Source organism: Pongo pygmaeus, chromosome 12 (genome assembly GCF_028885625.2).
Source record: "Pongo pygmaeus isolate AG05252 chromosome 12, NHGRI_mPonPyg2-v2.0_pri, whole genome shotgun sequence".
Taxonomy (NCBI): domain Eukaryota; kingdom Metazoa; phylum Chordata; class Mammalia; order Primates; family Hominidae; genus Pongo; species Pongo pygmaeus.
The window spans coordinates 72,243,507-72,258,799 of NC_072385.2; the positions used below are offsets into that span (position 1 = coordinate 72,243,507).

The 15,293-nt window shown below is 36.7% G+C and overlaps 1 protein-coding gene across 8 annotated transcripts in view; it reads left to right on the forward strand.

Annotated features, from left to right (window-relative positions):
* Nucleotides 1-15,293, forward strand: part of USP34 (ubiquitin specific peptidase 34) — a 280,827-nt gene that overhangs the window by 130,989 nt on the left and 134,545 nt on the right. For all 8 annotated transcript variants that reach the window (XM_054475044.2, XM_063648690.1, XM_063648687.1 and 5 more), the window contains 3 exons: nt 3,383-3,472; nt 5,993-6,088; nt 11,885-11,967. In XM_054475044.2, coding sequence (XP_054331019.1) covers nt 3,383-3,472; nt 5,993-6,088; nt 11,885-11,967 — 269 coding nt within the window. The remainder of the gene's footprint in view (nt 1-3,382; nt 3,473-5,992; nt 6,089-11,884; nt 11,968-15,293) is intronic.

A 15,293-nucleotide genomic window follows, 5' to 3' on the forward strand; every position in this document is an offset into this window, starting at 1 on the left:
GTTTATTACACTTCAATAAAAAGAGAAAACTGTATGAAAGATTAAATATCATGCAGCCATTAAGGGTCCTATAATGATTTAGGCAAATAATTACAGGTCTAACCATTAAAAAGAAAAGATTGTAAGAAATAAGTCCAGAGTGTAATCTCTACAATGCAGTTATTTTTCGGAGGATTGAGGTTTTTTGTTTTGCCTTTTTTTTTTTTTTTTTTTTTTTTTGAGATGGAGTCTCAGTCAGTTGCTCAGGCTGGAGTGCAGTGACATGATCTTGGCTCACCACAACCTCTGCCTCCCGGGTTCAAGTGATTCTCCTGCCTCAGCCTCCCAAGTAGCTGGAAATATAGGTGTGCACCACCACGCCCAGCTAACGTTATTTGTATTTTTAGGTGAGATGGGGTTTTGTCATGTTGGCCAGGCTGGTCTTGAACTCCCGACCTCAAGTGATCTGCTTGCCTTGACCTCTCAAAGTGCTGGGATTATAGGCATGAGCCACTGCACCGAGCTTGAGTTTTTTTTTTTGTTTCATTGTGCCTTGTTGTTACTCAGTTTTCCTAAAATGAGTACATACTTCTTTTATAGATAGGAAAATTAAAAAGATCCAAAAGGGACCAGGTACAGTGTCTCACGCCTGCAATTCCAACACTTTGAGAGGCTGAGGCGGGGTATCTATTGAGCCCAGTAGTTTGAGACCAGCCTTGGAAACATAGGAAGACCCCATCTCTACAGAAAAACTTTAAAATTAGCTGGGCATGGTGGCCCGTACCGGTAGTTACAGCTGCTTGGGAGGCTGAGGTGGAAAGTCAAGGCTGCAGTGAGCCAAGATTGCACCACTGCCCTCCAGCATGGGCAACACAGTGAGACCTTGTCTCAAAAAAAAAAAAAAAAATGTGCGGAGACACACACACAATTTGTTTTGCTTCCCTAGAGACTATATTATATATGGCATTTCACGTCAACTTTTGATATACACTGTAATTTTAAATGACTGTTTTGTAGAATATACTTCTTTAAAATATGGAGTCCTAGATTAGGCAAAATCATCCATATGTAACTTCAGCTGTGAAGACCAACAGTGAATGTCTCTGTTCTAAGATAACAAAAAGCTGCGTTAGTAATTCTAATAGGACTACCACGCTGTTGCATAGTCATAAGCTTTTGGTTACAACACAAACTCTTGGAATAAATCAAACAACTAGTGCAATTCAGTATAATAGGATTATTCTTGAGTCTAAAATTAGTGTATTACTACTCTGGATCATTGAACCTTTATCTTCTCTTTGAGACACTCTCACTGTGTCACCCGGGCCCAAGTGCAGTGGTGCAGTCTCAGCTCACTGCAACCTCCGCCTCCCCGGCTCAAGCGAGTCTCCCACCTCAGCCTCCTGAGGAGGTGGGACTACAGGCATGTGCCATCATGGGTGGCTAATTTTTTGTATTTTTTTGTGGAGACCGGGTCTCCCTGTGTTTCCCTAGCTGTTCTCAAAATCCTGGGCTCAATCTGCTCACCTTGACTTCCCAAAGTGTTGGGATTACAGGCATGAACCATTATGCGTTGGCCGTTGAGCCTTTGTGGTTGGCCATTGAATCTTTTTATCTTAACCACATTGTTGCCTAGGATTATGTGTTTTGGTATTTGAAATTTTCAGTCTTGAAAGAATTTGTGAGATGTAAGTTTGACTATAAGACTTCCCTTTTATGCTTTTGTTAGTTTTGTAAGCATATGAGTAGTCAGAATTACTTGGGCAAAAAAGTTGATAAGTCATTATAACATCTCATAGTCATTATAGGAGAAATTCTACAATTTAATCTTTATTGGAACGAGTTGTATATTTGATTTTGTAAAGTTTCCTTTTTCATTGAAACATAAATTATTATCACCAAGCCAAAATTATCTTTCCCATTCTGTGTTTTATTAATTTTTAGTCTAAAAGCAGTACTTTCTATTATTTAAAAGCAAATTTTATCAGTTTTAATAAAATGTTTTAGTGGTTTGGGATGACTTTGACTCTGTCTTTGGTCATTATAGCACTTAAAATGTGTGTCTTTGTTCTTTGGAATTTGATTCTTTTAAATGGGAGAAAAGTTGGAAGTTTTTAGATAATCTTAGGAAAAACTCTTAAAAATCTTTTAGCCATGTATAATGTAATTATTCCTCAATAATTCAGCACTTATAAATTCTGGAGAAAAGCATTCCTTCAGGGTAGGAGTAGAAGGAAGATAAGTCTTATGTCTACATTCCTACTTTTGATTTGTGTCTTACATGAACCACACCATTATTCACTGAACTCAATCAGTAACCACTTAATGCCTGGCATCCTATTTCTCTAATGTCAAACATATACTTGCTTCCACATTGCATTTTATAAATGAAAACATGTTTATTGAAGAAAATTCAGGAAGTAAATAAAATTTACTTCCTAAATTCGTGAAAAATTTTTTCATGAAGCAATATTGGCTTATAAGATTAAAATAAGTTTAGTTCTTCATTAGAATTTGTTTTGCCTCTTTTTTTTTTAAATTTATTATTATACTTCAAGTTTTAGGGTACATGTGCACAATGTGCAGGTTACTTACATATGTATACATGTGCCATGCTGGTGTGCTGCACCCATTAACTCGTCATCTAGCATTAGGTATATCTCCCAGTGCTATCCCTCCCCCCTCCCCCCGCCCCACAACAGTCCCCAGAGTGTGATGTTCCCCTTCCTGTGTCCATGTGTTCTCATTGTTCAATTCCCACCTGTGAGTGAGAATATGCGGTGTTTGGTTTTTTGTTCTTGCGACAGTTTACTGAAAATGATGATTTCCAATTTCATCCATGTTTTGCCTCTTTTAAGGCTCATGCAGCCAACCTCCTTTCCTACTTCCAGGATTTCTATGTCAGTATCTGTCCTACACCTGTTCCTTTCAGAGGATAGGCAGACTCAGATCTACTTGAAGTTTTAAAATAATTTCCTTTCCCCTTTCTGCTCCTTATACTTCTGAGGTATGTGGTGTGCTTCCATTAGTGACATGGTTCACAAAGTCGTGATTCTCAATTTGAATGCAAATCATATTGAGAATTTAGGAGAAAATGGTAATGACTTGTGAAGAAATAGTTTCATTTAAGAAACATCTTTAAATGCTCTTTACTTGCTTTTTTACCCAGATATTTATAGTGTGTTTTACCTTAAAGTTCTTGGATTGGAATTTTTTAAACTTGGAGTTCTTGCCCTAATATGTAAAATGAATTTATACTTTTGAGAAAAAAAGTTTAATGTTTGTATAATAATATATCTCTGTATAAAATTCATTAAATCTTTTAGCATTCAAAATTTTAAATGGCTGAATTTCTATAAAAAGAATTACTAAAATTATTTTGTGAATGTTTCTGCTGTTTCAGATCAGTAGTAATTTCACTTCGTCTTCTTCCAAAACTATTTGGTACTTTTCAGCAGTTTGGGAGCAGTTATGATACACACTGGATAACAATGTAAGTAAATAAAAGAAAGGAAAGTATTTATTTTAAAGATTTTTTTTAATTATAGTTATCTAAAGGTTTTGACTAACCTACAAGCTTTTACTCTGTACCGGGAAAATTTGAGTTTCATGTGGTTTGTTTTCTTAGATTTCTCTGCCACTTACCCCTGTGGAGATTATATCCTGATCAGTAGGAAAATCTGTGTTTTGTTTTCTTTGGAGTTTGAGAACGGTACTTTAGCAATTAATACTCTAATTTTAGGGGGATTTTTAGTGTATGCAGCTACGGCAGAGTACTTTTGAAGAAGAGCCACACTAAAGTAAACTCTGGCGTGCCTTTAATTTTTCTCATTTCTAGGAATTGGCTGTGTAGACCTAACGTCATGTTTGGGGTAATCTTGACACTACCCTATTACAGGTTGAGTATGCCTAATCTGAAAAATCTAAAATCTGAAATGCTCCATAATCCAACATTTTTGGAGCATCAGTATGACACTCAAAGGAAATATTCATTGGAGCATTTTGGAATTTGAATTTTTGGATTAGTTATGTTCAGCTGCTATGCATTCTGCGAATATTACGGAATCTGAAAAAATCTGAAACACTTCTGGTCCCCGGCATTTCGGATAAGGGATATTCAACTTGTACTCCTTTACATTTATGGAGAATTTATGATTAATGAATTTTAAAATAATTCTTCCAAAGGTAGAACTTTTATGTGAAATCGACCCCATGTTTTGGTAAGTGTAGAGAAAGTTGTCTACCACAAACAATACATTAAGAAGATGTGTTGTATACTTTATTCTAAATAAGCTTTTGGAGAGATTTCAGAGACATTTGAATTTTAGGGAAAATTCGACTTGTTGAAGGATTCATTTGCGAGATCAAGTTCTCAATTCTAAGCTTAGGTAGTAAGAACACTTGTTTGCTTTCACAATGGAGTATCACTTTTACAGTTCTTGGAAGTCTGCACTATAATTCCAGATTGGATGAAGTTAGTTCTTCTGAGTCATATACCTTGCTTCTTATTGTTCTTTTAAAGAGAATATGTTTAATCTGAACCTTTATTATTATTTAGAAGTATCTTAGTCTCTTTCTTTGGTTAATACTACAGTAAGAATCCAGTGAAGGTTGTATTTTTGCAAGGAAGGTCCCTCAGCTTCCAAAAGGAGGGGTAGGAGAAAGCATTTAACATCACTGAAGAACAAGAATAGTGTGAGCCATTTTTCATTGCCTCTTTCTATAATTTTTAAGTGGCTGAATTTCAAAATTCTAATGCAGTAAAGGCAGTCATTTGGTGCCAACACGGGCGAGCAGGTGTCATTATAGTCAGTGGAGGTGGTTCATGTTAAGGAGTAACTTTCTTGTATAGAAGGGGCAGTCTCCGAATATTCAGTTACTTAATCAAGTACCTGAACCTAAATATATTGAGTTGAAACCCTTTTAGCTTGTTCCTTAAATTAAATGTAAATAAGCTTAATTAAGGAAAATTCACAGGGTTTCCATTACCACAAGAGATTGGTATCCTAAATCTCATAAACTACATCACTTAAAAGAACTCTAAGCTCCTGTGGTTATTTGACATCAATAACAACAAAAGCTGTCATTTATTGTGAATCTAGTATGTATAGCAGCACTTAATATTTAGCACATATTATCTCTTAAACTCATTCTAATGGCCCATAGTTTAAAATTGGAAACTTATCCTTGACTCTTTTAAGAAACCTTCAAGCAAACAGACTTCCAGAAGAAGCTTACTTGCCTGAAGCCGTGTTGTAGCGAGTGTATTGGAGCTGGCTTCAAACCCAAAGTCTTTCTTCTTTCTACCACTTGACCTTTATTTAGTGATTAGCAAGGTGAAAGTAACTTCTATTTAAAATATGGCTATAACAGAAACACGATGTAAATTACATGGAACTTAACAGAATTTTAATACCTCTACATCTGTACATTTCAGCAGATAAATTGCTAATAGGTGTTATATGAAATACATTACATTAATTATGGAAGTTATGGACCCTGGGATCTCTGAATATATATGCCATTATTTGTGTTTTCATTTTAGTATTTCTACATTATTTTGGAACTCAGTGCTGGGTATTTCTTTGATTTTTTTAAAAAAATTTTGTTCAAAAGTATAAGCAAATTAATGACAAAAGATACATGCAGTAAGTTTATTGTATACCTTCTGTATGCCAGATATTGTGCTAAGTGATGACCAAAGCACATAGTATATCCTTATATGAAATGGTATCATATTACTTTTAATATTAATTCAAATTAGTCATTGATAATAGCGCTTTCACAGGCATTTTGAGATTAAAAACTTACAAAGGTACTTTAAATTCATAAAGATGAAGGAATGTTGCTTTATATCTTTTCACCATTCAAATATAAATAAAATGTGTATATTTTTGGTAACTAAAATTTTACATTTGAAGATTTTTTTTAACTTGCATATTTACTGTCATAGCATAGATTTATTCTCTTACCCTGCCCACTTTAAAATTATTTTTTCTTTTATTTGGGCCAGGTGGGCAGAAAAAGAACTGAACATGATGAAGCTTTTCTTTGATAATTTGGTATACTACATTCAAACTGTGAGAGAAGGAAGACAAAAACATGCACTGTAAGTACCTCTCAACTGGGTAAAATACATTTGTGTGGATTGTCTTTCCTTTGAAAGATGATTTTCCGGTGTTTTAACTTTTTTTTCATATAATAAGTAATGTAACAGAAAACTTTATTTGTATAAAATTATAAAAAGGCTGCTAGAACTTTTTAAGCTGAAAGATTCAGGAGGTTACTCTTAAATTCTTAGGTAAATGTAGCTGACTCACTTTTAGGGGTTGGTTAACCTTCACTATTGAGATTTGTTCAAAAATAACTGTTTTTAGGAATCAAAAATAATACATTTTTTCAGAAACCATGGATATGCTTGTTTTAACATTTTAGAGCATTGATTCTAAAATGTGTAAATATTTACTTCAAAAATAATATATTTAACAGTTAATTTAAACCATCTTATTATAATTGCATGCTAGTATTAGAAAGTTTAGGATGTGTGGAAGGTTTTAAAACTGGTGGTATATCATTAGTATTTTCTCATTACATCAAAATCTTCTCTGGATATATTCAAGTGATTTGGGACAAGAATTGGTAGAAATGGATTGGTGGTGGTATAGCTGTATTTGAAGCTTCTTTAAGGAGACGCATAGGAGATTCAGAAGATTTCTGCTGGTGAGCTGATTGTTACAGACTGATGTCCATGTTGAGGAAGCCAGTTCAGTGCCACTACTGGCACATTAAGAAGAGGAGGAGTCACACTGTGATTGAAAAAACTCACATAGAAAACTTCCACAAAGATGGAAACTAAGCAGACTGTAGAAGTGTTCAGAAAAGTCATAGACCTTTAAGGCATGCATACTTCTAAAAATAAATTTACTTATTTCCCTGCACAAATCAGTTACTTCTCTAGATTTTATTTTTACTGTGTCCTTTAGGGCGCAGCTATCCTCCCACTTGCCTAAAACTTGAGACTTGAGGCATTTTTGTACTCTTATTTCCAAACATGAATAATGATGACAATGACAAAAAAAGCCAGTGTTCATTGATATTTACCAATGTGTCAGATATCAACTATTTTAAGATATACAACAACCCATTTGAGACAGTCTTACTTTACAAATGAGTATACTGAAGCTGTATGACAACTTGTCCAACGTCACACATAAAGAATAGAGCGAGCTTCTGTACTGACAGTCTGTTTCTGTTATAGAATTTGTATTTGTAAATGCTACATTATACTGCCATTAATCTCTGCCTTTTTGTTAAAATATACCCCATGTCTTTTCGCAAGTTGACATTTCCACAAACACTACTTTTGTCCTTATAACTACCTCTAGTTTAGTCTCCTTGCCTCAGTCTTCCCATATGCTGGTTCATTCCTTCTGTCAAATTAGCAAGGCAGTATGGTACTGGTGGGAAGTCCATGGGCTTGAGAATCATGCAGACCTAGCTCTAGGTTATTAATCTATTATTTTAACCTTATTTCAATTATTTACTCCTCTAATTCCAATTATTTACCTTATAAGTGTTTATAAGAATTTAATGAAATGATATAGTGAATTGTACCTGGCACATAGGTTATCTACAAATTGTAGTTACCTGGTTAAAACAAATAATATAGCATATGAAATATACAAGAATTCTGTCTCTTAACCCCATCCAGAGATTCTTCATGGCATAAAAAATAAAATACCAATCTCTTCAGCTTAGTATTCTGGGCTGTCTGTGAACTAAACTCAACCTTTCCAGTTTTATAGTTTAATTTTTTTTTTGACAGTTTATTCTACAAGCTTATCAAATTATTTCTGGGGGTATTTCTGTTTACTGTATTCCATAGCTTTGCTTACAAAGTTCTCTCTATACAGGATGTATTATTTTAAAATTATATTAAAATTCTGTTATTCCAAGTCAGTATCCTTCTTTATTCCAATTGAAGCAGAGTTTGAGGATAATGGTGGCCTCTTGAATCCAAACATTATGTTTATGCTCTATAAAAATCATAGGATCACCAGGCATGGTGGCTCACGGCTGTAATCCCAACACTTTGGGAGGCCGAGGCAGGCGGATCACCTGAGGTGGGGAGTTCAGAACCAGCCTGACCAACATGGAGAAACCTTGTCTCTACTAAAAATACAAAAAAAAAATAGCCAGGCATGGTGGCGCATGCCTGTTATCCCAGCTACTCAGGAGGCTGAGGCAGGAGAACCACTTGAACCCAGGAGGTGGAGGTTGCAGTGAGCCAAGATCTCACCACTGCACTCCAGCCTGGGCAACAAGAGCGAAACGCCGTCTCAAAAACAAAACAAACAAAAATCATAGGATCAACAAAGAGCAGAAATAAAACCACACATGGCCCACATTTTTATTAGGAGATGGGGAGTTAATTACTTGTCAGCAAAGAAATAAACCCTAGGTTATAAAAGAGCTCCCACCACAGCTGTAAGCCTGTGGACTTGAAGAGCAGGACTTGAGAGGCATAGTGGTGAAAGGGGAATGGAAGTCATAAAGTGAATCATCCTCATAAAGTCCCACATTAAGTATCAAAAAGGAACATAGGTCTGAGACTTAGTTGTTCACTGCATTGACAACAGTGAAGTTACTCACGTTGTTAGTGGAATCAGAGGTGAGCAAAGCATTGCTTCTGTGGTGAAAAAGGAGTAGGGCTCCTTGGAGATGTGTTTTATGTGTTTTTAGGGTATACTAGAATAATCTTTCCAACCTTTCAGTCTGCCTTGTTGGCTGCCATCCTAGGAGAATAAAACTCTTAGAACAGAGAGATGTCATCTGGACTATTTTGATATAATTTCCCTATTCCTTCAGGGTGTAAAACACGTGTACATTTGCTACTCTTTGTTCATGCATACTTATTTCAGTATTTTTTTTCCAGTGGAGATTATAATAGGAAAGTTCTGAAATTTTTCACCGAGGGGGGAAAAAGATTCTTGTAGCATGAAAGATAATATTTTTATTTTTTCATTCTGTAATTTTTGTTTTTTGCTTTTATATTATTATTTTTTTAACTTTATTTTATTTTTTGATGGAGTTTTTGCTCTTTTGCCCAGGCTGGAGTTCAATGTTGTGATCTCAGCTCACTGTAACCTCCACCTCCTGGGTTCAAGTGATTCTCGTGCGTCAGCCTCCCAAGTAGCTGAGATTCCAGGTGCCTGCCACTGCACCCGGCTAATTTTTGCTTTTTAGTAGAGACAAGTTTTCACCATGTTGGCCAGGCTGGTCTCGAACTCTTCACCTCAGGCGATCCACCTGCCTCTGCCTCCCAAAGTGCTAGGATTACAGGCATGAGCCAGTGTGCCCGTAGTATGTTCTTAAAAGGACATATTACTTGTTTCTTGAATCCAGTGCCCTCTAGAGAAAATCTTGTCTGCGGAGACTACAAATAGATTTTCTTTTAAGGCAGTAATCTGTTACTAAAGTTTCATATCTTTGGGGAGACTATTTTTGTCCTGTATTTCCTGTGATGTCAGAAGCCATGGACAAGTCCATGAGAATTTGTCAGTATTGATACCATCTTTGTCTGACATCCCAAGAAATTTTTCTCACTGGTAGTTTCAGCAGCCCATAGGACCCTGATGGAGCCCACAGAGATCTTTGAAGTGCAGCATCAGGGGCTATACTATGGGAGTACAAAGGGACTAGACCCATGCCTTCAGGGTTATGAGTCCCTTATTCCGAGATGCAAGTATAGGGGAAGAATTATTTCAGATGTAAAGGCACTTAGTAAAGGGCAAGACTTTATTCTCCTTTTATGTTTGATTGATGTCCCCTAGACAAGGCAAGAGGATACAGTAACATAAAACCACAGAACTGATGGGTCATACAACTCGTTTTTGAATTTGTACTGAAGGCCTGTGCTACAAAATCTCTTGTTCTTTAACTTAAAAAGCCTAGAAGCCCTTAAGAGCTAGCTGTTCTTGAATTTTATCTGGGTTGCCTTGTAGTCTGAGAGTTGCTTATCAGATTTCGTCTCCCCTACATCTTGTCATATGTATTTTCACCTTCACAAAGGTCAGTGCAGCATTAATGAGGCAAAAGTTAATCTTTTCTTTGCCAACGTTAATAAGAGACCCTAAAGAGCAGCAAAGGCATGTCCAGTGAACTCAATCTTCAGAAAACTTAAGCTATAAAATTTCAATAATGAATTTAGTGTGATTTTGGGAAGCTAATTTTGGGATGCTGTTAAAATTTTGCTCTTACTTGTGGATTACAGGACATTGAATTAATATGCCCAGGCTGTGCACAGTGGCTCATGCCTGTAATCCCAGCACTTTGGGAGGCCAAGGTGGGTGGGTCACCTGAGGTAAGGAGTTGGAGACCAGCTGGCTAATGTGGTGACACCATATTTCTACTAAAAATAAAAAAAAAAATTAGCTGGGCGTGGAGGCCTGCATCTGTAATCCCACCTCCTCGGGAGGCTGAGGCAGGAGAATCGCTTAAACCCAGGAGGCGGAGGTTGCAGCGAGCTGAGATCACGCTACTGCATTCCAACCTGGGCGAGTATGAAACTCCATTTTCGCAAAAAAAAAAAAAAAAAATGCCCGTTGACCTTCTGCATGCTAGGTTATAGATCATAGCATAGACCAGCCACTGTTTTATGTTGGCAAAGCAGTTTGGGCAGTTGATCCACAATCTGCCTTTTGATCTGTAAAACAGCGATAATAGCTTATTATTGACTTAGTTTCATTGAGTGCTCAAGTACTTGAACTAGAATGTAATATTATAGACACAGTTAAATATGCAGTTCACTGGGATTGCTAAAGGAAAGGAATCGTTTTAAAATGCAAACCTGGGCCAGGCGTGCTGACACCTGTAATCCCAGCACTTTGCGAGGCCAAGGCAGGCAGATCACTTGAGGTCAGGAGTTTGAGACAGCGTGGCCAACATGGTGAAACCCCATCTCTACTATAATAAAAATAACAAAAATTAGCCGGGTGTGGTGACGCACGCCTGTAATCCCAGCTACTCTGGAGGCTAAGGCACGAGAATCACTTGAACCTGGAAGGCAGAGGTTGCAGTGAGCAGTGATTCTGTCACTGCACTCCAGACTAGACAACAGAGTGAGACTCTGCCCCCTCCCAGCCCCAAACACACAAATTTTTAAAAAAGCAAACCTGATGATTACCTCCACCCCAAACATGGTCCCCTCACCCCCACTCACCAGCACTCTTCCCTGACTTCCTTTTCCATCTCTTCTTTCTGATGTTGGGGCCGACCACAGTCTGTCTCTTGTTGATCTATTCAGACTCATCTCCTACCCTACCTCACTAAAAGTTGCTTCTTTAAAAGTTTCAAAAGCAACTTTTTTATTAAGCATCAAATTTTATGCATGTGAATTATAATTATTTAGATTTGAAATAACATTCAAAAATGCAGATTTTTTATCAGCTCTATTTTTCATGAACTAGATTTATGGAAATATTATTTTATTAGTGTTTCTTGGGTACAGAATATATTATCACTAAAGGGACCATGATATGAAGTATGTACTTTTTAGATACAGATGGTGTTTTTTACTTGTTGCCTATTCTAACTTATGTGTATACTACATACTTTTAAAATGACATACTTCCTCTGCTTCACTGTTGAATTTTTGTGTGCTTTCTTATGTAATTTGAAAGTAAACTTTGTTATAGTTTCGAGATTTGCGTAATTTATTAAGTAGTATAAATTTGTTTTTTGTTTTGCCTTTATGAACTTCTTTTGTGTAACCAAAGATACTTAGTTAAAATAATTATGAATTATTAAAACAATTTTTGGTATAAGTTATGCATAGGACCACTAAATTTTTTAAAGTAATTAAGAAATAGGATATTTAATTATTTTAATGACTTTTAAATTATAGGTACACCCATAGTGCTGAAGTTCAAGTTCGCCTTCAATTCTTGACTTGTGTATTTTCAACTCTGGGATCACCTGATCATTTCAGTAAGTTTTTTAATCAGTACTTTTTTAAAATCTGTTTTGACTATTAGAAGAACTAAATTTACTCTTGATTCTGATTTCTGCAGGTGTTTTTTTTTTTTAGTTGAATTTAATTTTAGAGTTAGTGGACGCATGTATGTTTGTTACAGGGGTATATTGCATACTGGTAGGGATTGGGCTTCTTGTGTACCCATTACTCAAATAGTGAACATTGTACCTGATATTTTATTTTTCAACCCTTGTCCTGTTCCTGCCATATCCCCTTTTGGAGACTCCAGTGTCTGTTAGTTTCATCTATGTGTCCATGTGTACCCATTGTTTAGCTCCTGCTTACAAGCGAGAATGTACAGTATTTGGTTTTCTGTTTCTGAGTTAGTTCACTTAGAATAATGGCCTTCAGTTCCATTTATGTTGCTGCAAAGTACATGATTTCATTCTTTTTTTATGGCTGCTGCCGTGATTATTCTTAATACATTTATAAATTATACCAACATTCAGATAATTTATTAAAGTAATTGAGATTGTTTGCATTTTAAATAAATTAAAAAAAATTTTTAGTTCTATAAGACCTTTTCTCTTTCTTTTTTGAGACATGGTCTCACACTGTCTCCCAGGTTGGAGTGCAGTGGGGCGATCACAGCTCATTGCAGCTGTTGACCTCCCTGGCTCAAGCAGTCATCCCACCTTAGCCTCCTCAGTAACGTGGGACTACGCACCACCATAGCCAGCTAATTTTTTTAAAATTTGCATAGAGATAGGGTTTCACTGTGTTGCCCAGGCTGGTCTCAAACTCATGGGCCCAAACAGTCTTCCTGCCTGGGCCTCCCAAAGTGCTAGGATTACTAGCATGAGTCACTGCACCTGGCTGACTGCATCTTTCGTTATTTTTTCTTATAGAATCTTGCTTTCCCTTTGGTTAGAGATAGGTATTATTTATGTATTATTATCAGGGCTAATCTTTTGAAAATTACTTGGCTTTATGGGTGATGGAGACATTTAGAGGCCCCAGTTTTATTTAGTTTGACTTTAAACTCAGTTTCGTTAACAGTTAATTTTTTAAAAGTAGAGCTTGGTCTGTTATATTCAGATTGTGTACCATGTCCAAATCCATGTAGTTATAGATAGTCTCACGAGAGGAACGAGCTTGATTTCTGTTAGCCAAAGCTCCTTTTTCCTTCATATACTGTCATCCTTTACTCTCTACATTCTTCTTTTTCTGTGTGTCAATGTCAAACCTTATTTTTTAGAAAGACATTGTGTCTTTAACTGTGGTTAGTATATCGTCAGCCTGATGGGTGTCTTGCTAGGAGTTGTCATGACTCTTTTCAAGTCCATACCTATGCTTGAGATATACTGTGTTTATCTTATTAAAGTCTGTTATTTCTTTTTTCTTTTCAAACTATTTGTAACAAATGCCACCAACACTGGGATAACAGATTTCAAAAATAAGCTACCTGATTTTGGTAGGAAATTTCTCTTTCGTGTTATTATGTCATTTATTGACCCATTATGACTGATAAAATTCAAGAAATAAGTAAAATACAGCAAAACCAATCTATAGGGAGAAGTCAAACTAAAACACATATAGTCAACGTAGATACTATGAACATTTAAGTTTCATATTTATTATATACAGTATAGATTCTCTGTGAATTTATAATAGACAGTAGCTCCTGTCCAGACAGTATCAAATCTAAAATTTTTCTTCTCCCACATCATGGCTGTTCTCCCGACCACTTCACCTGCCCTCCAAGTGATCCTCCCACCTCAGTCTCCAGAGTAGCTGGGACCATAGGTGCACATCACCATACCTGGCTAATATTTTTTTTTTTTTTTTTTTTTTGAGGCGGAGTCTCGCTCTGTTGCCCAGGCTGGAGTGCAGTGGCGCGATCTCAGCTCCCTGCAAGCTCCGCCTCCTGGATTTATGCCATTCTCTTGCCTCAGCCTCCCAAGTAGCTGGGACTATAGGCGCCCGCCACCACGCCCAGCTAACTTTTTTTTGTATTTTTAGTAGAGACCGGGTTTCACCGTGTTAGCCAGGATGGTCTCGATCTCCTGACCTCGTGATCCGCCCGCCTCGGCCCCCAAAGTGCTGGGATTACAGGCATGAGCCACCACGCCCAGCCTAATTTTTAAATTATTTGTACAGAGTTTCATTATGTTGCCCAGCCTGGTCTGAAACTCCTGGGCTCAAGCGATCCTCCTGCCTTAGCTTCCCAAAATGCTAGGATTACAGGCCTCAGACCACTGTGCATGGCTGGTTGTACTTCTCTTATTGGCAGAGTTCCTATTACCCATAATGAAGTTACTCCGAAGTTATATGTAATTACATCCAATATTTTAATACTGATTTTCAATATGACAATAACTATAGTCTTTTAAAAAAACAGTAACAAAAGTGTTTAAGTTGCCCATTGAATGTGGACTGGTGATTCAGCCAATTATGGATATACTTCTGTTTTTTTATTTAGTTGACTATGATTAACCTGGATACTCTTTATCTTGTTCTCCTTAATTAACGTGTTTAAGTTCTGATATATACTAAAATTGTTTTGGGTTTATTTATATTTGCTCCTGTGGGCACAATTTCTCAGAACAAGTAATCTACACATTAACTGTTTCAGTGAGAAACTGATAGGATAACTTTTTTCTGATAAAACTCTTTAGACTGATACTGCTCCTAGGGTGAGTATTTCTGAGGAATTTTTCTTTATTTTGTCATTTCATCTGGTTTTCCCAATAAAAGAAATTTCTTTTGATGGTACCATACCATCATGCCCCTTCTGGTTCTAGGGCACCACCCCAGGGTTTGGAATCTCTTAAAATGTACTTCAGAAATCCCTGGGATGCTTTGTTCTAACCTTTTGGACTGTCTAATTTTTTTCATATTCATACTTGATTGCCTATAATGCCTTCCCTTTTGTTCTGAATAGTTCGTCTGTCTTCTGCCACACTTGTGCATCCTTTAATAATACTTGGGTACAATACAGATTTTCTCTCATTAGCCTGACTCTCTAGCTGATTATGTCCTCCGATATGTTGCTGTTGTCTGTTTTAGGCTGTTTCCTTTTGCTCTCTTCATCATAAGGGTCCTTTTTTTCTTTTTTTCTTTTTCTTTGTTTTGTTTTGAGACGGAGTCTTGCTGTTGTCACACAGGCTGGAGTACATTGGTGTGATCTTGGCTCACCACAACCTCCACCTCCCTGGTTCAAGTGATTCTCCTGCCTCAGCCTCCCGAGTAGCTAGTATTATAGGCATGCGCCACCACGCCCAGCTAATTTTTTGTATTTTTAGTAGAGATGGGGTTTCTCCATGTTGGTCAGGCTGGT